Source organism: Callorhinchus milii, unplaced genomic scaffold (genome assembly GCF_018977255.1).
Source record: "Callorhinchus milii isolate IMCB2004 unplaced genomic scaffold, IMCB_Cmil_1.0 Scaffold10, whole genome shotgun sequence".
In the NCBI taxonomy this organism is placed as follows: Eukaryota; Metazoa; Chordata; class Chondrichthyes; order Chimaeriformes; family Callorhinchidae; genus Callorhinchus; species Callorhinchus milii.
The window spans coordinates 13,821,533-13,846,524 of NW_024704751.1; the positions used below are offsets into that span (position 1 = coordinate 13,821,533).

Here is a 24,992-nt window from a genome sequence, read left to right on the forward strand (position 1 = left end):
TCTTGTTTGTTTTGAAACGACGGAAGCTTTAAATATATATATATATATTTTCTCTGGGTCAGCCAACCCCGTCGCCGTGCTCGAAAGCGTCCCAACCAGTGCGCGCACACGTTCCCCGCCGCAGACACACGGAAATTTCCCCGCGTCTGGTTTCGGCGTGGCTTCCTTGGCGTCACGGTGGAGGGGGAAGGGGGCGGCGGGGGAGAAAGGGGGACAGTCTCCTTCTATCCTACAGCGCATTACACAATCTTGTTTTCTGTTTCCGTTCAATTGTGGACGTGTTTTTTTTTTGTTTGTTTTTTTTGGGGGGGGGGAACTGGTTTTGCTCTCCTCTGACCGAGCGAGTCGTCGGAATCGGAATTTTTGGAGTCCGAAGCAAATCCTGCACCTGAATTCACTAATGTAGCACTTGTCTTCCCCCTCCCCACCCCACCCCACCACCACCCAAAAAACGGTTACGACTTCACACAATCTCACTCGGTGTGAGTCGCTGCTTCCGTTTAACACAGACCCGAGCGTGTGGTCGGGTTGAGCGATGCCCTGGTTGAGCTAATTTATGTTGCCGACGACAAGATGGGAGAGGACTTTGCGGATGTAGTCATTCTGGGCGATGGGGATATATGTTATTGCGAGCGGCTAAGCTGCCTGCGGAAATACCCAATCTTTTCTGTGACCGACCGTCGATTTTAACATTTCATAGTTTCCCTGTTTGATGGTATGTTTTATACAGCATGCGTCTAGTAAAAAAAAATATATATATTTTTATTTACTATTACCGAGGAGCGTTAAAAGAGCCGGTTGACTCCCCCCCCCCCCCCCAAAAAAAGACGTTCCAGAAACTCGGAGCTGCATCTCGTGGGGAAGGGAGTGAGGAAGTCTCCCTCCCGCCCCCCCCACGCCTCGGAGTGGGTTGAGTTGATAACAACAACAACAACAACAAGATTCCATTTATAAAGCGCCTTTCACGTCAGGAGGACGTCCCAAGGCGCTGCACAGTTGGGCCATGACCCGAGCATTGGGGGGAAATGGTCAGGGTGAGGGAAGGGAGGGAGCGAGGAGGGGGGAAATGGTCAGGGTGAGGGGAGGGAAGGGAGGGAGCGAGGAGGGGGAAGAGAGTCGAGAGGGGAGCTGAAGGCTCGGTCAAAGAGAAGGGAGTCGGTTCTACTCTGTACGAGAATTTGATGTTAAAGCGAGTGACGGAGACGGGAACGCCGATTTGAAAATACGGTAAATTCCTGATCACTCATCGTTCCAAGGGAAATGGGCTCAGCGACAAGTTAACAGGCGGGTTAGGCTTGTGTATAAACACATAAGTAAATGCGGACGGGAGACTGAGCTCTGGCGAGTCCAACCTTTCGGCTGCCCTATTGATCGGAGAAACATCCGTGGGCCCACGTAAGCAAGATTTTTGTGTTTCCCTTCCAGAAACAACATAACATTTACGGGTTACGGAGGGAGGAGGCGGTGGTGGGGGTCAGTTTGACCATCCTGTAAGCACTGGTGACAAGTTAAGAGTGTGCGGGCGAGGGGAGAGGCGCGGGGTGAGGGTTCGAGTTATCAGGAGTTTACTGTATATTTAAACATCCACGTTAGTTTGCTCTTACAGAACTGTTGAAATTATAAAGTCTGTGAAGTTCCTAACTCCTCCCGACCTGTTTCTTCGACCACCCACCCCCTCCCCCTCATCACTAATCGCGGACGGACAGACACCTGGGAAATGAGAGTGTTGAGAGTTGCGGAGCAAAGGCGAGGAATTGGGATTCAAGGATTGGCAACGATAAAAAAAAATAAAAACTGGCGGAACAGGCTCGATGTGCTGAATGGCCTCCTCCTGTTCCTGTCATTTGAACTGTCTCAGGGATACGTGTTCTGTTTTTGCATTCAAAGGGAATGTTTCTCCAACCCCTCCCCTCCCCCTCCCCCCCCCACACACACACACACGCCACACGCTTCGATGCTTAATTCAACTCCCTTCCCCGTCAGGAGGCCCAACACTTTGGCTCGTTGGGCAGGAGATGGTCCCAAAACTTTCTCGTATTGGGGTGTGAACCCACTTTCGGGTAGTGTCTCGGACTGCTTAACATTGGCGGAGCCTGGGGGGGTGGGGGGGGTGGGAGGGGGGAAGAGAGAGAGATTCCACTCGCTTCTCGAGAGGCACCGCCACCGAACCTTTAAAGGTCCACCTGAACCGGTGCAGACGAGGAACTCGGCTGAAACATAAAATATCTTGTGACGTCGATGAGAATAATGTGCAAAAGGGACCTCGGGGTTTAACAACAATTCCACCCCTTCCCTCCCCCCCCCCTCCCCGGAACTGCACTGGAACCTCAGTGTCAAAATGAGCTCGAGTTCCCACTGGGGGTTTGGAGGGGAGGAGATAGGGAAGGTATCGGTGGGGCTGTCAGTCTTCAAAAGGTTATTGGTTTGGTGAAAAGTATTCTTTGGTCCACACACCCCCATTATTGGTGGGGCGGGTGGAATGGGGGGGCTATTTTTCAGCTCGAGTGTTGCACAGTTGCATGCAACGTGTTCGTGACATGAAAAAAAATAACAGTTTGATTGATTATTAAACCGATTGTATTAAGTTTTCCAAACTTCTAGAGGTTGGCGTTTGTAATTTCTTTGAGAGAGAGAGAGAGAGAGAGAGAGACACACACACAGTTTTAACCTGGTCTCAATTTGGGACACAAATGAGAATAACTTGTCTGCTCCGCGTCTCCGGCTCTTACGAGCGCAATTGTCGTGTGCAGAAACGAGAAGCCACAGAGCACATTTGAACTATTTTCGAACATTTCTACAAAGTGTGTTATTGTTGTCGTCGTCGATTTGAAATCGTACAAGTGGCTTGAACGGGTGGCAGTTCGTTTTAATTGGTGGCATTTAATCAGTTACACACGTGTTTAACAAGGTTCCCACACATCTCTCTCTCTCTCTATCTCTGTCTCTTTTACCACTTGTCAATTGTTTGAAGTTTTATTTGAACCAGGAATGATGCAGCAGAAAGTAAGTGGGATTCTTTTTTTATTTCAACGTGTGTGGGCTTTTTTTAAGATTCAGATTCAAGAGATTCGGAGAGGGAGGGAGAGAAATAATAATAGGAATTGATACAAACTATTCTGGACTTTAAAGCAAATTTGCTGTTCTTAAACGTTGCGTGGTATCAGTTTCTCAAGTCGATTCGACGGAACTTTCGCACCATTTATTTTAGATGAAATCGGATTTTTCTTTTTAAAAAAGGCTTTCGACGCTTGAGAATTAAATCGCAGCAATTTTTTTAAATCTTACAACAAAAACACCAACAAAACGATTGGAAAATGCGACCATCCGTCGGCTTTTTAACGAATTCCCTCCACCTGGTTCAAGCTGGATCGAGTTTTGCAGCAACGATGCTTAGAGTTGCAGCAACAGAAAAAAAAAAGGAACTTATACGCTTCGGGATACGAATAAAAAAAGGGATTTGATACCGTCACCAGCTTCGAACAACCCCTGTTTGAGCACTGAACATGCCTTGCCCTTGATGAGGAAACGTGTCGTGGTTGTGATGTAAGTTACCCCATTCTCTCTCTGCATCATTACCCTTTTGTTACATCAGTTCACAAATCAAAGCATTTTTATTTGGTAAACTTACTCGTACTTGAGACTCGAGAGAAAGAGAAAAAAAAACAACGAACGGCCCAGGACAGCAAGAAGTGAAAACGCCAGCGCAATTTTTTTTTAAAAAAAAGGTACTTTCTTTTTTAAAATACCCCCAAATTTCTTTGAAATAATCATCATCGTCCTTGCATTTGATATAGCGCCTTGTCATGTCGTTGAGATGTCTCAAAGCGCGTCACAGAATATACATAGTGCCCAGCAGTTGTGGATTGAGTGACCAAATTATTATTATTATTATTTATTTGTGGAATAATAACGCCTTACTTCGAACTTAATTCAGAAATATCGTCATTTTCTTTCTGAACTCAAAAGATCAAGACGGGAGAAGAGGAGGCCGTTGGGTTTGAGGTTTTCAGCAAAATTGATTGGTTTTTTTTTTTCTCAAACGCTCGCAGCTGTGGATTTCCAGAATTCCGAGAATAGTGAGAAAACGGGGAAGAAAACTGCAGTCACCCCTCGTAACGCGGTTCGGGATTGTTGCTTTTATTTGGCGTCTAAAGTCTTGAAATACTCCGCAGAAACTCAGACCACAATTTTCCATGTTTATCTTTTTTTCTCTCATGCAAGTTTCTCGTTCCTAACCCGCACATTGTCCCATTTTTATTTATCCTGCTTTTAAAACCCAGCGTACGGTTACCGGATTTCTCAGTTTCGAGGCTGTTTCTTTGTGGATTAAGGTTAAAGTCGTCTCGTTTTAGAGTTGCTTTTAATCGTCCCAACAATAATAATTTGGTCACTCAATCCACCGCTGTTTGCGGGGACGCTGCTGTGCGCAATTGGCTGCCGCGTTTCGCCCACAAAATACACAGTCGATTCACTTTACAGTGTATCCTGTGAAGCGCTTTTGAGACGTCTCAATGACGTGATAAGGCGCCGTATCAAACCCAAGGATTATTATTACTGTTGCATTTTGTCCTGCTACATTGAGCGTGAAATTAAATGTTGTTTCAAAAGCATCCTGAAAGCTATTGCACGCTCAGCTCTTATTGTACCGCTCTGCTGTGTTGTGTGGCTGCTCACATTTAAGTGCAGTGTTAAGTTACCTTGTGCTTAAGCCGTTCCCTCTCGTTTCCCAACACTGTGCAGTGAATGGCCCCTCCTGGCAGCCATCTGGCGGACATCCCTGGTATGGTGCGAGGGGCTGCCACTAGTCTGGTTAATTAAGTTGTTCACCTTCAGCGAGATGGTTTCACATACCAGGGAAGGTGGGAGGGTGGCCGAAGGCGAGTTCGAAGAGGAGGGTACCTTCACCCCTTCCCGTGACTCCTTCAAGGCCCATCTCAAGACCGTCCTCATCGGCCGCAACCTTCGACCACCTTCCTACCTTCACCCTCCCTGCCCTCCCCCCATCCTGATCCCGACCCCCAGTTTGGGTGCACGTCCTTGACTGTCCAGCGCTTTGGGACGTCCTCCCGAAGTGAACGGCGCTGTGTAAATGTTCTCGGGCCTGAACCGGTCTGTTTATCTTCCAGGTGGGAGAATCTCTGCCCTAAATCATAGGGGAAAAGCCAACGAGAGATCTTGTGACTTCAAAAGTATTCCAAGACGATGCTCATCAAGACAAGACCACAGAACCACCATGGAACATGGAGACACTGACCAGGGTGGGTGGGCAAAGTGTGAAAGGACCGAAACAAAGGGAAACAAAGGGAAGAACCGCGCACGTCTCCACCATCCAAAACTGACCAGAATGCTTTCAGGGTGAAGCCATGGACGAGGGCAGCATCAGGACCTCCGGTCGTCAGTCGATATTTGTGGGTAACCTGAATCCCGACTTCTCCAAGGAGCTGCTGTGTTACATGCTGAAGGACTTGATCGCTGCCGTTGGCGTCGTGCTCCAGAGACGCGACATAGAAGTCTTCAAGAAGCACAAACGGGCCCACGCGTTTATCCGCGTGAAGAAAACGGGCGAATTCCAGGCCATTTTAGATGAGCTCCAGAACCCTGCCATTCTGGAGCTCGCCAACATGAAGGACTTGGTGGTCAGGGGGAAAACACTCAACGTGGCCAAGGATATGCGAGACTTCTCGGAATACACCAAAGACTCCTCTGATAAGGTAAAGGGGGAGATTGAACGACAATAGCACTCACAAATTCACATTAAACTACCACGCCTCTCGCGTCGGGAGGACGTCCCAGGGCGCTTAGAGATGTAGGAACAAGGGTAGGCCGTTCAGCCCCTTGAGCCTGTTCCGCCATTCTGTTAGCTCTTGGACGATCTCCAATTGATTAATTAATGGCTATAAATAATGGCTTAGCACCCGAGCTGGGGGGGGTGGGATGGCATAACATGATCGATAGAGCAGTCGAAAGAGTTCTTGAACAGGAAACGCCCGGCGCAGAAAGAGGCCATTCGGCCCATCGAGTCCTCACCGGTTCTCGGAGTGAACCGCACTTTCAATCCCGCTGTGTGCGCGCGGGGTTTATTTTATTCTTAAGGGCTAAGAACGGGCGGAATAACTGCTCAAATTACGCGCTGAAGTAGGCGTCGGTGGCTTATTAACGAGGGTGTTCTCACTTGTTGCTGCTCCCCCAGTGCAGTCCGGCCGCAGGTTCCAAACGCGAAGCCGCGAGCGCGAGGAGGAGACCGGAGGCGGGACAGGGGCTGGGGGTCAGTCTGCTCGGGGCCAGGCTCGCGCTGTGGCCGAGCCGGCTGGTGGACCGCATGGCCACCCCGTTGATGAGCACCAAGTCGGACAGCGCCATCATCGGCGGAGAGATCTCCGGGCAGGAGCGCTTGTTTTTCGGGGAGCAGATGGGGAGCGAGACGCGCAACGTGGAGTTCAAGCGGGGCGGAGGGGAGTACATGAACATCGCCTTGAAGCACCACATCAGGAAGTACGTGTGCGCGTTCCTGAACAGCGAGGGGGGCAGCCTGTTTGTGGGGGTGAACGACGACGGGACGGTGTGCGGGGTGGAGTGCACTCACAAGGACGAGGACAGGGTCAGGCTGATGGCCGATTCAGTTCTGAAAGGCTTCAGGCCACCCCTCTTCCCGGGCTCCTACTCCATCCACTTCCTCCCCGTCGTCAAGGACGGTCACTCGGGCCTCTTCCTGAAGGTGATGAGGTTGACCGTTCAGATACCGAAGAAAGAGGGAGATGTTCTCCTCTACGAGACAGACCAGGGGGAAGTCTACGTGCGCAGAGATGGAAGCGTCCAAGGTCCGCTCTCGGGAAGCTCCATCCAGGAATGGTGTCGGCAGGTAATCACCGTAACCGCCGCGATTACTGTCCTCGCCTTCTGCGGCTGGAACGCAATCCCGAGTCCCGTAGCGCAGTGGCTAGTGATCTCGCCTCGCAAGCGAGAGGAACCAGGTTCGATTCCCCGGCCGGGTGAAACTTAAGGCAAGTTTCCTTCCTCCACAGGCCTCTGTTTACCGAGTAAACAGTAAGTAGAAACCCGGTTGTTAGTTGATTAGCGCTCGCATTCTGGGGGTAATAATCCCACCCCCAAACCACCCCTCAGCTCCCCCCCAAAAAAAATTGGTGTGATTCAGCGCAGTCAGCAGCCACTTAACAGTGTGTGTGTGTGTGTGTGTTTTTTTCTCTCTCTCTCTCCCTCCGTCTCTCAGAAATGGACGGCGGAAATCAAGAAGTTACAGGACAAGATGGACCACTTAGTGCGAGAGGAGCAGTACCTGCAGGAAAAGCTCCGACGGAAGCAACAATCGATCGTTGAGCTCCAGCAAAACCAGCAGGACATGCAAGTCACACACTCAGGGAAAGCGACAGTATCCCATCTCTGCTGTGTAATGTGATTCACCCGCTCCCCCACCTCTCCCCCCTTCCCCCACCACCAACCCCACTACAACACTGGCAGAGAAGAACCACCACTGGCTGCGCGTTTTCCCATTGAACATCGGATTGGGACTTGACCGGGAACATCATCATAATCCGAGCAGCTCGGAAATTACACCTCAATAAACTCTTTGCTGTCCTGACCCGCTCCTGTCCATCATGGCGTGATTTAAGAGTGATTTACGATGTATCTAAGAGCTACTGATTATGACCTGGTCCACAGGGAGTGGAGTGATTTTATTATGAGGGCTTCAGTGTTTAGCAGGATTCTTAATTAGTTATTAGTTGGTCAGTTAGTTTTTCGGTGAGCTTCGCAATAATAATCCTCGCATTTGATATAGCGATATGTCATTGAGGCATCTCAAAGTGCTTCAACGATCCACTGTATCTTATGGGCTACAGGTTAACAATGCTGAGGACCTTCAGATGGAATGGGGGTAGTTTTCCAAGTGGAACATTTTACCCCAGTTGGGAATCAAGTTGCAGATCAGCCATGGTCTGATAAAGAGAGAGAGGGGGAACTGGCTTAGCAGAACAGCCTACTGTAGGTCCTACATTATCTTAACTTCCGGTTATTGCAGGGGAATTGATTCCAGCCACAGCATCGAAACCATTGGACTTGCTGCTTATACGGTTGTGGTACATTTTGTTATATACTGTGCGTTAACCTGCCACAATATTTTCCAGCTGCTGCCAATCACACCAAGACGCAGCGAGGGTAAGCTTCTCTTTCCGTTCCTTTTCCGCTGTAGAGTGCTGTTTCCTTGTAATGAAATTCTACCCTTAAATGCAACACGAGACCGGACTTTAGCAGCTCCGGAAAGAATACTGTATTTCCCAAACTGTATGAACAATGTGTTTCCTTTTGTATCTGGTAGAACCAGAGTCGAGAGGGAGAAAGAATGCCAGTGATGGACGGACATGTTCTCCGAAAGGACGTGGGAATTTTCAGGTAAAATGGGGTCTCCGATTTGGCATAAAATCCTCTCACTCGTGTTGGGGTTTAATCGGGAGGGTAGGATCCGGCACAAAGGCTCCAGGGCTCTGCAGCTTGTGGAGGGGAGAGTTTGGAAGCATGGAAATGCAAGTTGTTGTTGACCCATGGGAGATTGGCCATTGTAGCTCATCAGGGAGGGCAAGTTCTGGCCGATGTTTGGCTGGTCCGGGCTGTCGCTCATCTGGATGTCAGGCTCTGGGGTGGTCAGTATTGGGAGGTATTCAAGGGGACACTGGTATCTCCCTTCTCCCTGCCATCGTGTGGCTCCTGTGCATTTATTTACCTCTTGTAGAAATTATGTGAGGTTAGTAATTCTACGGACGCAGGGCTTGCTGCGTTCGTGTGCGATTTGGGACGTCCTCCCGATGTGAAAGGCGCTGTACAAATGTACGTTGTTGTTATGGGTGTGTGTGTGTGTGGGTGTGTTTGGGTGGGGGTATGTGGGGGGAGATGAGTAAGTTTGCTGCCAAACTTAGGTCCTCACACATTAAAACCTGGCTCAAGTCATTTTGATTTCTTCCCATTAATTTATTGGAAAAATCACTCAATCAGACAATATTGCTCTCTTTTGCACAATAGGTAAAAAAAAACACATGTACAGTAGTTACATTTTTCACACAGGCTCAAGTCTGCTGCTCTCCCTCTCGAGGTTTGCTTGAAATGAGGTGCAGGCAAGCAGATAGAGAGAGAAAATTTATTCACTGTTTTGTTTGTTACAGCCACTTTTGCTTCTAATCCTTGCATTTGATACAGCGCCTTTCACACCAAGGTGAGGGGGGGATGAAACGTGTCTCAAAACACTTTTGTCAGGATTTACCGTAAAGCATTGCGACTGTATTTTGTTCGCAGGTGAAGCAGCCAACGTCCCACAACCAGCCACAAAGTGAAAGCTCCCTTCTCTCTCTTTCTCTCGTCCCTAATTCATTCCAATATAACGGGAGACTCTTAAATAGATGGATCTCAAAAGCTTGAGCGAGAAGACCAACATGGCTGCAATGCCCTGTTATAACAGTCTAATTTTATGGAGTCAAAATATTGCGTTATAACATGGCGGGACAACAACAACTCGCATTTATGAGGCGCCTCTCACGTAGGGTAGAGTCCCAGAGTGCTTGACGCGATGCTAAGCCGGGGGGGGGGGGTTGGGAGTAGGCACGATCGAAGAGGAAGGTCTTGGATGCGTGTGATAGAAAGGTCAGGATGAACAAAAGCCCATTAAAGCGTCTTGTTTAACAAATGGGGGGAGGAGGAAACCTTCCATTCAGTGATGCCTCGCATCGCCTTCGTCTAATAGTTGCTGACGGGTTTAGGAAACCTCTTAAGTTTTCAGAATAAACACTGGTTGTTGGGGAGTTAAACACTACATATCACATGATCAGTGTTTTCTCTTCCTCCGTTCTACTTTTGATTGCATTTGTGTGCTTTTTTTTTCCTACTTCCAAATACGTGCATTTTGGAAATTTATAGAAAACTAAAAAATATATATCTCAAACAAAGTAAATGAAAGTAACCTTGATCGAGCCCTACTGCTTGGCAGTAATACAGCAAACTGTTAAATACATCCAAAAAAATCCATGAGCTCTGGCTCTGCAAGAACTAATTGAACAGAGTAAGTAAGGTAACGGACTTAAGTGGTAAGTCCCCGATAGAGTAACACTGCAGAATGAAATGCACCGTTCAGCAAAAATGTCCCAATTTCCACAGCTCGGTAGAACATAAGCAACGACCTGAACGAAAAGGTGAGAGAAAAGTCGCATTTTAGACGACACTTACTAAAGATTAACTGTACTTAAGGCACGCTCTCTTCTTAACTTAGTGGAAGCAGGTAGGGAGGGGCAGATTGGAGCCCACTGAGCAGAGGGAGCAGACAGGCCTGTATATGGCGTTAGCAGGTCACAGGGGTAGGGAGGAGCAAAGCCACGGAGGGCTTTGAAAGCGAGGACAAGGATTTTGAACTCTATCCTCTGGGGGATGCGGAGCAAGTGGAGCCAGACGAGGGTGGATGTAATAAGCTCACGGAGCCTGTGGTGCGGGAGAGGACACGAGCTTCTGAATGACCTGCAGCTTGGGGAAGAGGGAAGAGTTGGGAAGGGCGTGAAGCAGGGAATTGGCACAGTTGAGCCTGGATGCGACTGAACATTCAATCGCTGGAAACTTACCAGACAAAATGTTATTCGTGTAGTGAGATGGATGGCAGCTTTAAGTCGGCAATTTCAGAATCTGGGGAACTACCGCCACTGTGATCACTGTAAGTATCCCTGAGAGAAAAGCAAAAAAAAACACAGATCATTATTACTCGTGAGAATCCTTGGCTTTGATTTTTTGTTCTTGGTCAGTCGGGTGTCTGACACACATGAACGAGTCGAGGTAAGTCTCTGTTCAATCAGTAGAGTTTTCATTTTTTTCTTGATTGGCATAAACCCCAAAATATTCAAATCAAAATTATTATTTTTTTTACCAGACAGTAAACGTTGGATGCACCACTACACTGAGTCAACGATCGACCTGCTTTTATTTGGAGTTTCTCAAGCTGTTGTGGATTATTACCTGGGCGACAGCCTGCATCCCTTTTGCAAATAGCTCTGAAGTTTTCCTGCAGCCGCCAGCAACAGCCCGAAATAAGGGGGTGAAGGCTTCATGGGCCGAGAGGTGAACTCTGGGTGGTACTGAACCCCGACAAAATAAGGGTGATCTGTAACAATGAGAATATTTGTTTGTACCAGTAATAACACTTGCGTTTTATATATAATAATCTTCGCATTTGATGTAGCGCTTTATCCCAAAATATATACTGTAAAGTGAGTGGAATGTATATTTTGTGGGAAATGCGGCAGCCAATTGCGCACAGCAGCGTCCCACAAACAGTCGTGGATTGAATGACTAAATTATTATTATTGTTGTTTTGAAGAGATTATTACCCTCCGGAAAAGCGATCCGCCAGTCGATTAACAACCGGGCTCCTACTTACTGCTGGTGAGCAAGGAAACTTGCCCAAGGATTTGCCCCCATGCCGGGAATCAAACCCAGGTCCTCTCGCTTGCGAGGCAAGTGGTCTAACCAATACTGGACTCCACATATAATAATAATCCTTGCATTTGATATAGAGCCTTATAATAATAATATCACGTCATCGAGATGTCTCAAAGTCATTCACAGGATATACTGTAAACTGGTAATGTTCACAAGGGTGCAAATGAACTGTACACTGTGCAATTTTGTGCGCGAACTCTAGCTAGCGATGTGGCTGTGAGATTTAGCTTAATTACCAAATGGGATTTGCGCGACTGCAGCATTTAGCCTGTCCCTCACCGTCCAGTTCTATTATTTCCATCCGTTCTCCTTCCACGTCCTGCCCAACAAATCGGAAGCCCTTATCCTCAAAGTTGTTTCTCAGCTCGGGGTTTACCTGGAATCCAGCAGTTCACACGTAGAGAAGGTGAGAACAATGTTTATGATTAGCGATAACTCTTGCGTTTTTTTTTGGGTGTGGCTCCTTTCATGGCAGGAGAGTTGCGCAGGGTTTACTGTTGAAGTGTACCAACTGTGTATTTTGTAGGCAAACGCAACAGGCAATTTACCGCAATTTCCCACAAACAGTCCGGAAGTAACAATGATTTAAGATCTTATCGACCTTTTTTTTCTTGGCCACCAAAATACTTCTTGATTGACGCCACAAACCAAGAGATAGTCAAATCAAGAAACATTTATTTTGTTCGCCAGCCAAAAAAGGTTGGCCACCACTGATCTAGAGGATGGTCGTTCCGAGACCCGGGAGAAATTCCCCGTTCGTGTTGAGCAGTGCCGTGGGATCTTTAACATCTGCCTGAACAGGCACAGGTGGGAAATCCATAAACTTCAGACTCAACAACTACAACAAATCAGGTGGGAAAGTCATCCCAGGGCGCTGGACAATCAGGGGTTTTGGAGCTGGGAATTGGGGTCAGAAGGGGAGGAGGTGGCCCAAGGCACGATCGAAGAGGTGAGAGTGTTACTGCCTGAGCCAGGCTGACTGATAGTGTACGTTTACAACAACAACAAAAGCCACTTGGATTTATATAGCGCCCTTCACAAGGGGTGGGGTCCCGGAGTGCTTAAAGAGAGACGTGGGGGTGGGGGGAAACAGCTGTGACAGCGGGGAACAGAGTTTGATTTGTACCTCGTATCGATGCCTGTGACGCTCCTCAACATAGTCCTGAACCCCGTAGAGCCTTCCTGTGAGTCAGAGAGACGAAACAAAGTATTGAAGGGAAAATAAAACGCCCAAAAACTTCCAATATTCTTATATCAAGGGATGTGGGTCGGAGGAAGGTTTTGAGACGGCCTTTGAAGGAGGCGAACGAGGGGTCGAGGCGAAGGGGCTCCGGGAAGGAGTTCCAGAGGTTGGGAGCAGAAAAGCTGAGGGCTTGACTACTGATGGTGGAACCGGCAGGGCGGGGGACATGGGAGCAAGCCAGGGCCTGGTGAGCGGAGAGAGCAGACGGGTTGGTATGGGGTTGTTGGTAGGTCACAGAGGTTGGGAGGAGCAAGACCTTGGGGAGGCTTTAAAGGTGAGGACAAGGATCTTAAACTCGATCCTCGTAAGGTCAATGAAGCAGCTGAGAGGGAGGGGGGAGGAGAACCCAGATATTAGAAGAGAAGGAGTGGGTTAAAATAAACAGGCTCTTACTTAACACTGAACTTGAATCCTTGAGTATTGTTCTCCTCTTGCCAAGTCTCATGGTTCCTCCCATTTCTCCAGGATTGTGCTCTGGCATGTCGATCACCTGCACGAAATGTCACGCGGATTTTTAAACCCGTCAAATGGAAACAGACGAAAGCATTGTGTGCGGTTGCTAAAAGATGCCCCTTAGGGCATGAGTTCCTTTGGGACGTCCTCCCGACGTGAAAGACGCTATACAAATGCAATTTTGTATTGTATTCTGCATTGTTACGAGTGAAACTGAAGCGCATCCTTTTATAAGACGGTGGTTTTGTTCCAAATAAACTGTTTGTGTTATTATCGGCAGGTAGGCACTGCTTTCAGACCAGATTTGCTTGGATTTTCTCGTCCAACCCGCGACCCAACAAGGTTTTATATGCAACACTGGGTTAAAATCAATTAAAATATACATATTTTTTAAAAATCTGGTATTTGTATGTATTAAGTTTCACGCAAGATATCATTATAATAATCCTCGCATTTGATATGGCGCCTTATCACGTCTTCGAGACGTCTCAAAGCGCTTCACAGAATATAATGTAAACAGCAAGCCAAACAAAATATGTATCCTAAGATGCGACAAAGATTGCTGATTCCACCCAACATACTTACCACTGGGTGGCTTGTAGAAGAATCAAATTCAGTAGAATTTGCATCTGCAGAAGATCACATTAGCATTACATAAAATGCAATACAACGTGTGCGCGATAAAGCTTACTTCTCGTTCTGCGTTAAAAGTTTACCAGGATATGCTTTGAGTTGCCCTTCAAATCGCGGGAAATTGTACGTGAAATCGAGAGGTTCGCGTCTCGGTTTAATAACGGCCTCGAGCCCTTACCTAACCATCCGAGGACATTCCGCGCAAACTCCACAACTGCGAGCTGCATTCCGAGACACACACCTACAGGGGACGAGCAGCTTCAGTTATAATAATAATAATAATAATGGAGGATGTCCCAAAGAGCTTCCCAAATGATTATTATTTCCCCAAAATAATAATCCTTGCCTTTGATACAGCGCCTTATCAAATCGATGAGACATCTCAAAGCGCTTCACAAAATATACTGTAAATTAGGTGGATTGTATTTTGTGGGCGAAATGATAGTGCAAAGTAGTAACTCTTTTTTGAGGGGGGAGATGCGGAGAACAACACAAGGGCTATACTAATTATACAGGGTTATTACAAAATGGAAACTAGGAGCGCACCTCAGAGTGTTAATCCTACGTTCTTACCTAAATAAGGCTTCTTCTGTTTTCTGGCCCAAGATATGGCAAGAATCTTTCCCTCTGTACCTCGAATACCAAAACCTCCAGGTACCAAGATGCCACTAACAGGAGTAAACAATGGAGAGTGAGCGTCTGGGCAATATCACAGCGGCAAAAACAGGACAGGTTATCGTCTCACCGCAAGACACGGAGTGAGATTTACAGGGTATGCCCGTCATCACAAGTTTAACCCCGGTCTGCTTCATAACTGCAGATCCACAACAGACCTATGCATCTGCGCCTTCGGTCACCCTCCTACCCTCACCCTCCCCGCTCTCCGCCACTCCTGATCCCAACCCCCAGCTCGGGTCCAAATCCCCGAATGTCCAGCGTCTTGGGACATCCTCCTGACGTGAAAGACGCTGTACGAATGTAATGTGTTGATGTTGTTGGGAGGACGTCTCAAAACACTGGACGCTGCTGGCTGGGGTATTTTTTTTGGGGGGGGATAGATGAGGAAGGAGATATTACTTCAGACAGCAGCATTGAGGTATGCGAAGTACTCACTGAGCGCTGCATAAATTCTGCCAGGCCTCGTGGTACCGAACTGGTTCCTCCTGCTGTGTGCCATATTCCAAATCTGCAGAGTCAATATACTGGAGAGAAAGAGAGCGAGACGTGAATTAAGGCCCGCATTAAGGTACGTGCACTCCAGAGAGAGAGAAAGAGAGGGGGGGTGGAGAGGGAGAGTTAAGAGAGAAAGTGACAGAGGACAGGAAGAGAGAGAGAGAAAGAGGGAGAGTAAAAATAGAGAGTGAAAGAGAAAAGGCGAGGACAGAGTGAGAGAAAGGAAAAGAGAGAAATCGCAAGCCATCACTACTTCGTGCTTTCTCACTTCAGCAAATACAAGAGCAGGAATCAAGAGTTACCGCACAGCAAAGCAATTAGCAAAGGCTTCCTCGCGAACAGTCTGTGAGCTCACCTTTACATCCAGTTTCTGGTTTATAGCTAGAGCGGAGTGTTCCAGGGCCTTGATGACGGAGGCGTATGAATCAGAGAGTTTGGTGTATTTACCAACCAATGCTATGGAACAAGTTTCCAATGTGCGATCGTACCTGCGAGGTTGGAACGAGGGGTGGGGAGAAAGGAGAGAAATTGTCATTCAATGAAAGGATGGAATGAGAACAGTTTATACCCAAAATGACACAGATGAACAAACACATTTGTTTGCCAGTAGATAAATCTAAATATCAACTTTAATCGAGTTAAAACTCAACGCGTCCAGATATTCCTTCACCCCCCACCCCCTCCTCCTCCACTCAGCAAAAGATTAACACAAGAAATGTACTGAGGATTTATTTTTAAAACCACTGGCGAGACTGTGTGGAATCGGCGCAAAATATTAACAAGAGAAGTATTGTCACGTGCAGATACTGAATAAAGCTGGGGCACTAATCACGTCTCAAAATAAGAGAGATTTAAATTTAAATTAATTTAAAGAACATCAGCTCCGAAACTAAGACTGAGGTTTTACAGAATTTCCCACGATCGGGCGATATCTTAAATGTTAAGACTTATACTTAGAAACACTGCCCGGATTTAATATAGCGTCTCATCAGAACACATCGGGTGGATGTGATAATAATAATAATCCTTGCATTTGACACAGCGCCTTATCATGTCATCGAGACGTCTCAAAGCGCTTCACAGAATACACTGTAAAGTGAATTGACTGTATTTTGCGGGGGAAATGAGAGGCTGTATCAAACACAGGGATTATTATTGTTATTATTACAGTTGGGTGTTAAAGCCCTTCACATGATTTTTACTGCAAAGTGTAGTGATAAGATTCAGCCCCCACATTACAGCCCCCAGTGTCAGTTTCCTCTCTCTATCATAAACAGAACAGCTCTGTGGAAGCGTAACCAGACACGAGAGTCACTGTACCTGTCCGCCATCTCTTTCCACTTTGTCAGCAATCTTCGTGGTCGAGTTTGAATTTGGAGATTGAGCCTCTGCCTAAAATATTCCACCACCCCCTCTGCTTCAAGTAACAGAGGGACCCGGTAGAGAGAACAAACATCGTGCACGCAAATAACCTGGAACCAAACAGAACCAGTTGAAAGTTTAAACTATTGGCAAAGAAGGAATGTAATGATTATTATCCTTACACTCGATCCAACGGCTTTTAGATGAGGAGGACGGCTCAACATGTGAGACAGATACTTAAAAAGTAAAAAGTTGCAACGGCTTTGGAGAAAGAGCGGGGGAGCGGGACGAGCTGGGTAGCTCTTTCAAAAAGCCGGCACAGGCACGATGGCCCGAATGGCCTCCTTCTGTGCTGTAGGATTCTACGGTTCTATTCATTCTGTGAAGCCCGCAAAAACATCCTTCACCAATTTTCATTTTGCGCACACACAGCGGCTTAGTCGCTATAAACGTCGCTACACGATTCTAAACAAAAGTGCACTAAGGTGTGGTGCAATTCGCAGGACCTATTGGGGGCTCCGGCTGCCGGAAAATAAAGACCATAAGAATTGCTGGACGAAAGAAGACCGAGGTCCATCCAGTTCACCTTCCACCGTTCCTGGCAGTCGGATGCACATGTCACACCCCAAACTATAACTAGACACTGAACACCAAACAACGTCACTCACCTGCTCGGGCTCCACGTGACAGAACATGGAAATCTTTTCTTTCACCGACTTCTCCATGGGGGTCGAGCACCGACAGACAATCTGCAGAGGGGATCACAGTGGGATTCCTGAGCACAGTTTCATTAGAGCCTCGACGGGACATGTGCCATTTGCTCAATGTGCACCAGTTGCTCAAAGCCACAAATCTACACGAGACGAGGGAAGGTGGTTGGGGGGGGGCGGGGGCAGTAATAATAATCCTTGTATTTGATACAAAGTGAGACGTCTTAAAGCGCTTCACAGAATATACTGTAAAGTGAATTGGGTGACCGGATTTTTCGGGATACGTTTAAGATAACAATCCTTACATTTGATGTAGGGCCGTTCGCACTGGGAGGATGTCTCGAAGCGTAAATTGGAGTGACTGTATGTTTTGTGGGCACAGAACAACAGTTACATAGCGCCCTTCACACAAGGTAGGGTCTCGGAACAGCTTAGAACAATACTGCATTGAATAATATCGAAAGTTACTTCCATATCGGCGCCCTGTTTTAAAACAGTGATAATAAATAATAATATTAATAATCCTTGCATTTGACATAACGTCTCATCAATAGTAGTTGAGATCCAGAAAATCCCAACCAACCCAATAAGTACACTATGCCGCCTACACACGCAAATTTCCATCCAGACCAAGGCTTGGCAGGTTTGGTTTGGATATTCTTAAGCGCGGTGATGTGTTTCCGCTCGGGTCAGGACACCCGGCTGACCAAAAAGAGATCGCGGAACAGCCTTCACTGACCTCATTAGCCCTAGCAATGTGGTACTGAGGTGCAAGCAGTCAGTCCATCCTCTCTCTCTCTGTCCCACCATCAGCGAAGGGCAAGCTGCTGTGTTAACTTAAGGCAGGAATCTGCATCTCACTCACCAAATCTGGTGACAGTCCCAATCCTCTCAGCTCCCGAACGCTGTTCTGTGTGGGTTTTGTCTTTTGTTCCCCTGTAGCGTTCGGCTGAAAAGAGACCGGGATTGTAGTGGGTCAGGATGTAATATTAGGTGTCAGAACTGAAATGGGAGCCTTAATTGTACCAAGGGTCTGAGTGCCGGAGCTGGCGAATAAGTGGTTCTCACCTGAGGCACTAAGCTGACGTGAATGTTGCAGAAGTTCTCCTTTTTGGCTTTGAACTGGAACTGCCGGAAAGCTTCAATGAAGGGCATGCTTTCAATGTCCCCCACGGTGCCCCCCAGCTAAACACAGAGAGAGAAAGCCCGGTTAGACCCTCGGTCTGCTCAAAACCCGACAGCGAAGTAAAAAAAGTTGGCTGGAGTGTCTCAAAGTGTTAAGAATCGACTGTAAAGTGGTGTCTTTGCAGATGAAGGTGGCAGCCAATTTGCGCACAGCAACATCCTCAATTTTAAGGGAGGTGGTGGGGGTGGGTGGGGGCGAGGAATTGTCAGCCAAGACATGAGCAGCCAAAAGGTCAGGGTTTTAACCCTGGTTTAAGGGGTTTACAGCCAGCAGCAGACATACCTCAATGACACAGACCTCAGGCTCCACACCATCCCCGTCCACCGGAATCAGTGCTTGTCGCACGACCCACTCCTGAATCGCGTCCGTGATGTGGGGGACGACTTAAAAGAGAGGAACGCAGCAGTTAGTTAGTCATCAAAGTACATTTCAATCAGAAAAAAAGCTTTCACAGCAATAATAATCCTTGCGTTTGAGTCGTCTCAAAGTCCTTCAAGCTTTAACTGTAGCGATCGAGACCAACAGAAGTGGAATGACTGCGCATTTTATTGTCGGGTGCAGCAGCCAATTTGGTCACAGAGTTGAAAGGCCAATTACCTTGTACAGTTTTGCCCAAGTAATCTCCTTTTCGTTCCTTATTGATGACCGACTGATAGATCTTGCCTGTTGTAATATTGTTATCCTTCGTTAAACGGATGTCCAGGAACCTCTCGTAATTGCCCAGATCCAGGTCCACTTCTCCGCCATCATCTAACACAAATACCTCTCCTGTACAAAATCAAAGATTAATCTCACAGCATCTACAACACATTCTGCAACACAAAGGCACAATTACTATTGTAATAATAAAAGTCTTGCATTCAATATTACACTGTTGTGACGTCTCAAAGGGGCTTCACAGGATATACTGTAAAATTAGCCGACTGTGTATTTTGTGAGCAAAACGCGGCAGCCAATTGCGCACAGCAGCGTCCCGCAAACGCCATACTGTAAAATATATAATATACAATACAGTTGTCCTGTAAATACTACTCACGGGCAAAGAAAAACAAGTGCCCAGGGTTTACTCTCCCTTGTTCTGGTCTTTTCAGGGTTTAAAAAGTAGCTGGGAGTTCTGTTGAAAGAAAGGCCTTGCTTTATTTACCGTGTTCGTACGGGGAGAATGTTCCGGCGTCGATGTTGATGTACGGGTCGATTTTGATGGAGGTGACGTGCAGCCCGCAGGACTTCAGGATGGTCCCGATGCTGCTGGCAATGATTCCTTTCCCAATCCCGGAGATCACGCCTCCCGTAACCAAAATGTACTTCATCGGTGCTCTGAAGCCTGCGCGTCAACAGAAAACACGTGAAATCTCAAGTCAATTGACCGCACTAATCAAACACAAAGACCGTTTTAACTGGGTAAAGGTTATAATAGGATTTGTTTCTTAGATCCTTTCACGTTCAGTGAAAGAAAACGCAACGTAACACACTCCCCTCCTCGGCCCCATCTGCTAATGACAGCACAGCCGAGCCTGGCTCATCGGCAGGATCTGGAAGGGCAGACCAGTTGACTGAGGGTTAGGGACTCTTCACACTCAGCTCCCGTTAACCCTGCAAGCCAAAGCCCTAACGGGTAGGGTGGTCCTAGCTGGACAAGCAGCGGGGAAGCTGGCCAGACAGTGCTCTCAATGGCAAGCTGTGCGGTCGCCCCAACGCACACTCTGGGGTCACCCCCCAAGCCTTGGCTCTGGCCAACCTGCACCTAATACTCTGCGGAATGAGGTAAGCAGGACTTCAACACTGGGCAACTCATGGTGCAACGCGGTGCGTTACGGATCCAGGGACATTCCGGTCCGTGCATTAAAACAAACTGCACTTCCAACAGTGAGAGGAAAAAAGAAAACTTAACACCAAATCCCTGAAATATTTATTTCCCTCTTCGCCGCGAGAAGTGAAGGTACATTCCACAATCAATGTTCACAGAAGTCAGTAACAATCCTTGCGTTTGGCACGCTGCTTATAAACATCGGAGCGACTCAAAACGCTTCACAGGGAAGCGATGACGGATGTAGTGACTGTAGTTCCAGTCCAGTTAGCACAGCACACGACACAACACGTCCCACCACAAACCCTCTGCGAAAAAAATCCTCAAATTCAGTCTTACAACTGACAGCTTCCAAAGTAAGACTCAAGTTAAGAGATTTCTCTCTCTTCCCGCCCGCAACTCAGCGGGATCTTAAATTTTTTTTTAAATCACAAAACGGGCTGACAAACTAAGACTAGGTGAGAATTTGTGTTCCCGCAGGTGGACCTCGAAATCAATTGGTCAAAGGCACAAAGGACAACAAATTCTTTGTCCACAGGCCCGATAAAACCGCTTTTTACGTCCTCCTTTTCGAAGTATACGTTTTTCGTTCCAAGGCTACGTCTCAAGATGTATTTCGATGACCGCCGCAGTCGCGGTCGTCTTCACCCCGCGCCCCGCTCCCCTCGCTCGGATTGCACCCCCTCGCCCCAGCTCGACTGCCCAGCCGCGAGTGCCAAGCCCCTCGAGACGTCCCTCCCGACGCGAAAGGCTGTGTGCGTCAGCGTAAGATTGTTCTGAACAAGCTATCCGACATCCAGGACGCCACATTCCTTGCCCCGTGTGAAACCCCTGACACCATCCAGCTCCTCCTACGAGAGGCTTGACGTAGTGGCGACCGGACCCTGGTGAAGACAAACAAAAAAGGCAGAGCCGCTCATTAAAAAATTTGCCAATCGTTTCGCGCCCCGAACGTTCAAAATTTTGAAGCAGAAAAACAAATGGTTTGACGCACCGGAGAGAGAGAGAGAGAGAGAGAGAGAGAGAAAAAAAAAGACACCGCACGCCTTCCCGGAAACGTACCTTCTCCGAGGATTCCCTTCATTAAATGTCGCAGCTGCGGTCTGGAAGAACGCACGTGCGCAGAGATCGCCCACATCTGCTCGTTCTCCTTCACAGGCCTCGGTAGAGTGTCAGACACTTCACCTCGGAAGTCATTCCTCGCTACAATATCAGCCAGTGGTCAGTGGGTATTGGGGGGACAGGGGGAAAGAACGAGACAAGGGGTCTGATTATGGTGGGGCGGCGGTGGGCTGTGGATGGTACTGAGTGTCGGCACTGGACACTGGGAGTCCTGTAGCTCAGTGGTTAGAGCACTCGCTTTGCAAGTGAGAGACCTGAGTTCAATTCCAGGCAGAGGGCGAAACCTTGGGCAAGTTTCCTTACTCCACACAGAGCCTAATAATAATCCTCCAAAACCCAAAACAATAATAAATTGGTAATTTTTAATCTACGACTGTTTGTGGGACATTGCTGTGCGCAATTGGCCGCCGCGTTCGCCCACAAATATACAGTCAGTTCACTTTACAGTGTGTTCTGTGAAGCGCTTTGGGACGTCCTCCCGACGTGAAAAGCGCTATATCAAATGCGAGGATTATTATTATTATAGAGAGAGGAACTCCCTTCTCTTTTCAAGTAGCGCAGCGGGACCTTCAACGTCCACCTGAACGGCGCCTCTAACAGTGCAACCGCCCTCACTCCCAGCACTGCATCGGGAGTGTCAGCTTAAGACCCCCCCCACCCCCCAACCAAAAAAATGTTCTATCTGCGAGTTCGAGACCCGACCTGGGATGACGACGATGACAACAACAACAACAACGGCACTTACGTTCCGACACAGCGCTTTCCGCATCGGGGAGGACGTCGAGAAGCGTTTCACGGGGGTTCACCGTAAAGCGCAGTTACCGCTGCACTTTGTGGGTGAGCGCAGAGCGCAGCAACGTCCCGCAGAGCAGCCGCGAAGTTAGGCGGTCATTTTATCCGGGTGCACGGGTGAGTTGGGGGGTGGTGGTGGTGGTGGTGGTGGTGGTGGTGGTGAGGGTGGGGGTGGGGGGGGGTTTGCGGGGCAAAAAGAAAACACACACCGCCCGTTTGGAGCTCTCGGCCAACCTCGGCTCGTGTTTCAGCTCACGAGTGTGATTGAGTTTGACCTGGAAGCGACTCAGAAGAGTTGGAAGGAAGGAAGTGGAAAAGATGGGTGGGAGGGAGATAGGTAAATACATACAGAGAAAAGAGAGAGAGGGGGAGAGGGAGTGCGGGGGGGGGGGGGGGAGGGAGGGATGGGGTAAAGAGAGAGGGGGAGAGGGAGTGCGGGGGGGGGGAGGGAAGGGGTAAAGAGAGAGGGGGAGAGGGAGTGCTGGGGGGGGGGAGGGAAGGGGTAAAGAGAGAGGGGGAGAGGGAGTGCGGGGGGGGGGAGGGAAGGGGTAAAGAGAGAGGGGGAGAGGGAGTGCGGGGGGGGGGGGGGGGAAGGGAAGGGGTAAAGAGAGAGGGGGAGAGGGAGTGCGGGGGGGGGGGGGGGGGGGGAGGGAAGGGGTAAAGAGAGAGGGGGAGAGGAAAGCCATAGTTCAAAGAAGATGCCATTTGTTTCCCGGATTGGGAGGGGGTGTGTGTGGGTGTGGGTGTGTTTTTAAAAGGAGGCATTTTAACACACAAAATTAGAATTAGTGTGTGTGTGTGTGTGTCTGTATGTAGTGTGTATATGTGTGGGTGTGTATGTACCCGGGGGGAGAGTGACACGGGGGAGAGGGGGGGAGAGAGTGACACGGGGGGAGAGAGAGTGACACGGGGAGAGAGTGACACGGGGGGAGAGGGTGACACGGGGGAGAGGGGGGAGAGAGTGACACGGGGGGAGAGAGTGACACGGGGGGGAGAGGGGGGGAGAGAGTGACACGGGGGGAGAGAGAGTGACACGGGGGGAGGGGGGAAAAGAGTGACACGGGGGAGAGAGTGACACGGGGGGAGAGGGGGGAGAGAGTGACACGGGGGGAGAGAGAGTGACACGGGGGGAGAGGGGGAAAAGAGTGACACGGGGGGAGAGAGTGACATGGGGGGGGAGAGTGACACGGGGGGGGGAGAGTGACATGGGGGGAGAGAGTGACACGGGGGGAGAGTGACACGGGGGGGAGAGAGTGACACGGGGGGAGAGAGTGACACGGGGGGAGAGGGAGTGACATGGGGGGAGAGAGTGACATGGGGGGAGAGGGAGTGACATGGGGGGAGAGGGAGTGACATGGGGGGAGAGAGTGACATGGGGGGGGGGAAGAGAGTGACACGGGGGGAGAGAGTGACATGGGGGGGGGGAGAGAGTGACACGGGGGGAGAGGGAGTGACACGGGGGGAGAGGGAGTGACACGGGGGGAGAGGGGGAGAGATTTTGGAGGGAAAGCGGTTCTCAGAGACAGAAACAAAAAAAAATTGCTGTTTTTTTCTCCAAATCTAAGGGCAGTTTTTATTTGCGATCTATATATATATATAAAAATATATATATATTTCCCCCCTTTTTTCTCTCCCTTTTTCCCCCTTTTTTCTCTCCCTTTCCCACCGGTTCTTTTCGAGAGAGAGAGAGAGAGAAAAAGGACCTTTTTTTTTGTAAAACAACAACACAACAACGAAAAGAAAAGAGCAACAAAACGCGTCGTTTCTCTTTCCTTTTTGGGGGGAAAAAAAAGGGGCAAAAAAAAAATACACCATTTTAAAATACAAAAACATATAAAAAACATTTTAAACGTAAAAAAAATTCAAAATATTAAAAAAAAACACCAAAAAAAATACCATTTTGGAATATTAAAAAAAACATTTTTCCAAATATAATATATATATATATAAAAAACACAAAACGCCCCTCAAAAAAACACCATTTTAAAACACACACATCAACGAATAAACGAAAGGAATAAATCAGTAAAAAAGAACGAAATCCCCCACAAAAAAGGGGGGGAAGTGGGGGAGAGGGGGTGAGGGAGGTGGGGGGAGTGGGGGGGAGTGGGGTTAGAGGGGGACAGTAGGGGTAGAGGGGGAGTGGGGGGAGAGGAGAGGGGAGTGGTAGTGGGGTGGGAGAGGGGAGTGGGGGATGAGGGGGGAGAGGGGGAGTGGGGGGAGTGGGGTAGAGGGGAGTGGGAGTAGAGGAGAGGGGAGAGAGGGAGTGGGGGATGAGGGGGGAGAGGGGAGGGGGGGAGTGGGGGTAGAGGGGGAGTGGGAGTAGAGGAGAGGGGAGAGAGGGGAGTGGGGATGAGGGGGGAGAGGGAGTGGGGGGAGAGGGGTTAGAGGGTGGGAGAGGGGAGTGGGGGAGAGGGGGAGGGGGGAAGGGTGGGGGGAGAGGGGAGTGGGGGATGAGGGGGGAGAGGGGAGTGGGGGAGAGGGGTTAGAGGTGGGAGAGGGGAGTGGGGAGAGGGGAGGGGGGGAAAGGGGTGGGGGAGAGAGGGAGTGGGGGTAGAGGGGAGAGAGGGGAGAGGGGGAGAGGGAGTGGGGGGAGTGGGGTAGAGGGGGAGTGGGGGGTGGGAGGGCCACAAAAAAAAGATGCAATTAAAAAAACCCCTATAGATATATATAGACATATATAGTGACAGTCCCTCTCCCCCCAAAAAAAAGCACCGACATGTGGTGTGTGTTCTCTCTCTCTCTCTCCCCCTCCCCTCTCTCCCCCCCCTCCCCCCTCTCTCTCTCTCCCCCCCCTCCCCCCCCTCTCCCTCTCTCTCGACTGCTTAAACATGTCTGTAAAAAAGGCTGAGAGAAGGTTAGTAACTGCCCCCCACAGCCCCCCCTCCCCCCCCCCCCTCACTCACTCACCAGGGTCCAGGGGGAAGGTGGAGGCCCTCTCTCTCTCTCTCTGTCCTCACTGCAGCCACGTGTGGTGGTGATGATGATGGTGGTGGTGGTGATGATGATGGTGGGGGGGGGAGGGGGGCT

General features: G+C 48.9%; 2 protein-coding genes across 3 annotated transcripts; one reads left to right on the forward strand and one right to left on the reverse strand.

The window, feature by feature from the left end:
- Nucleotides 1-5,363: 5,363 nt before the first annotated feature.
- Nucleotides 5,364-8,410, forward strand: LOC103179606 (schlafen-like protein 1). Its single transcript, XM_007894981.1, has 4 exons — nucleotides 5,364-5,711; nucleotides 6,191-6,859; nucleotides 7,229-7,387; nucleotides 8,333-8,410. The coding sequence occupies exons 1-4, from the start codon at nucleotides 5,364-5,366 to the stop codon at nucleotides 8,408-8,410; spliced, it is 1,254 nt and encodes a 417-aa protein (XP_007893172.1).
- Nucleotides 8,411-8,958: 548 nt separating this feature from the next.
- Nucleotides 8,959-24,897, reverse strand: LOC103179458 (CTP synthase 1). 2 transcript variants are annotated; one of them, XM_042338675.1, is made up of 21 exons: nucleotides 21,916-22,090; nucleotides 21,111-21,251; nucleotides 20,861-20,932; nucleotides 19,386-19,565; nucleotides 18,839-19,009; nucleotides 18,524-18,624; nucleotides 18,124-18,240; nucleotides 17,921-18,004; nucleotides 17,014-17,094; nucleotides 16,304-16,455; nucleotides 15,339-15,471; nucleotides 14,924-15,012; nucleotides 14,384-14,478; nucleotides 13,989-14,051; nucleotides 13,763-13,806; nucleotides 13,118-13,214; nucleotides 12,608-12,663; nucleotides 11,761-11,857; nucleotides 10,999-11,143; nucleotides 10,611-10,709; nucleotides 8,959-10,178 (listed from the first exon to the last, which is right to left on the reverse strand). In XM_042338675.1, the coding sequence occupies exons 2-20, from the start codon at nucleotides 21,184-21,186 to the stop codon at nucleotides 10,622-10,624; spliced, it is 1,941 nt and encodes a 646-aa protein (XP_042194609.1). In that variant the 5' UTR covers nucleotides 21,187-21,251; nucleotides 21,916-22,090; the 3' UTR covers nucleotides 8,959-10,178; nucleotides 10,611-10,621. The 2 variants fall into 2 exon arrangements, with proteins under 2 accessions (XP_042194609.1, XP_042194610.1); XM_042338676.1 differs by lacking the exons at nucleotides 20,861-20,932; nucleotides 21,111-21,251; nucleotides 21,916-22,090 and adding an exon at nucleotides 24,873-24,897.
- Nucleotides 24,898-24,992: the final 95 nt, after the last annotated feature.

Excerpts from the sequence above, each read along its gene's own strand:
- LOC103179458 (XM_042338675.1), bottom strand. The coding sequence starts at position 21,186 with ATGTGGGCGATCTCTGCGCACGTGCGTTCTTCCAGACCGCAGCTGCGA. Across the intron at positions 12,664-13,117 it reads GGATTCAAGTTCAGTGTTAA|GAAGGCTCTACGGGGTTCAG; the intron begins GTAAGAGCCTGT and ends TCTGACTCACAG. Across the intron at positions 11,144-11,760 it reads GGAAATAATAGAACTGGACG|ATCACCCTTATTTTGTCGGG; the intron begins GTGAGGGACAGG and ends TCATTGTTACAG.
- LOC103179606 (XM_007894981.1), top strand. The coding sequence starts at position 5,364 with ATGGACGAGGGCAGCATCAGGACCTCCGGTCGTCAGTCGATATTTGTG. Across the intron at positions 5,712-6,190 it reads CCAAAGACTCCTCTGATAAG|TGCAGTCCGGCCGCAGGTTC; the intron begins GTAAAGGGGGAG and ends CTGCTCCCCCAG. Across the intron at positions 6,860-7,228 it reads TCCAGGAATGGTGTCGGCAG|AAATGGACGGCGGAAATCAA; the intron begins GTAATCACCGTA and ends TCCGTCTCTCAG.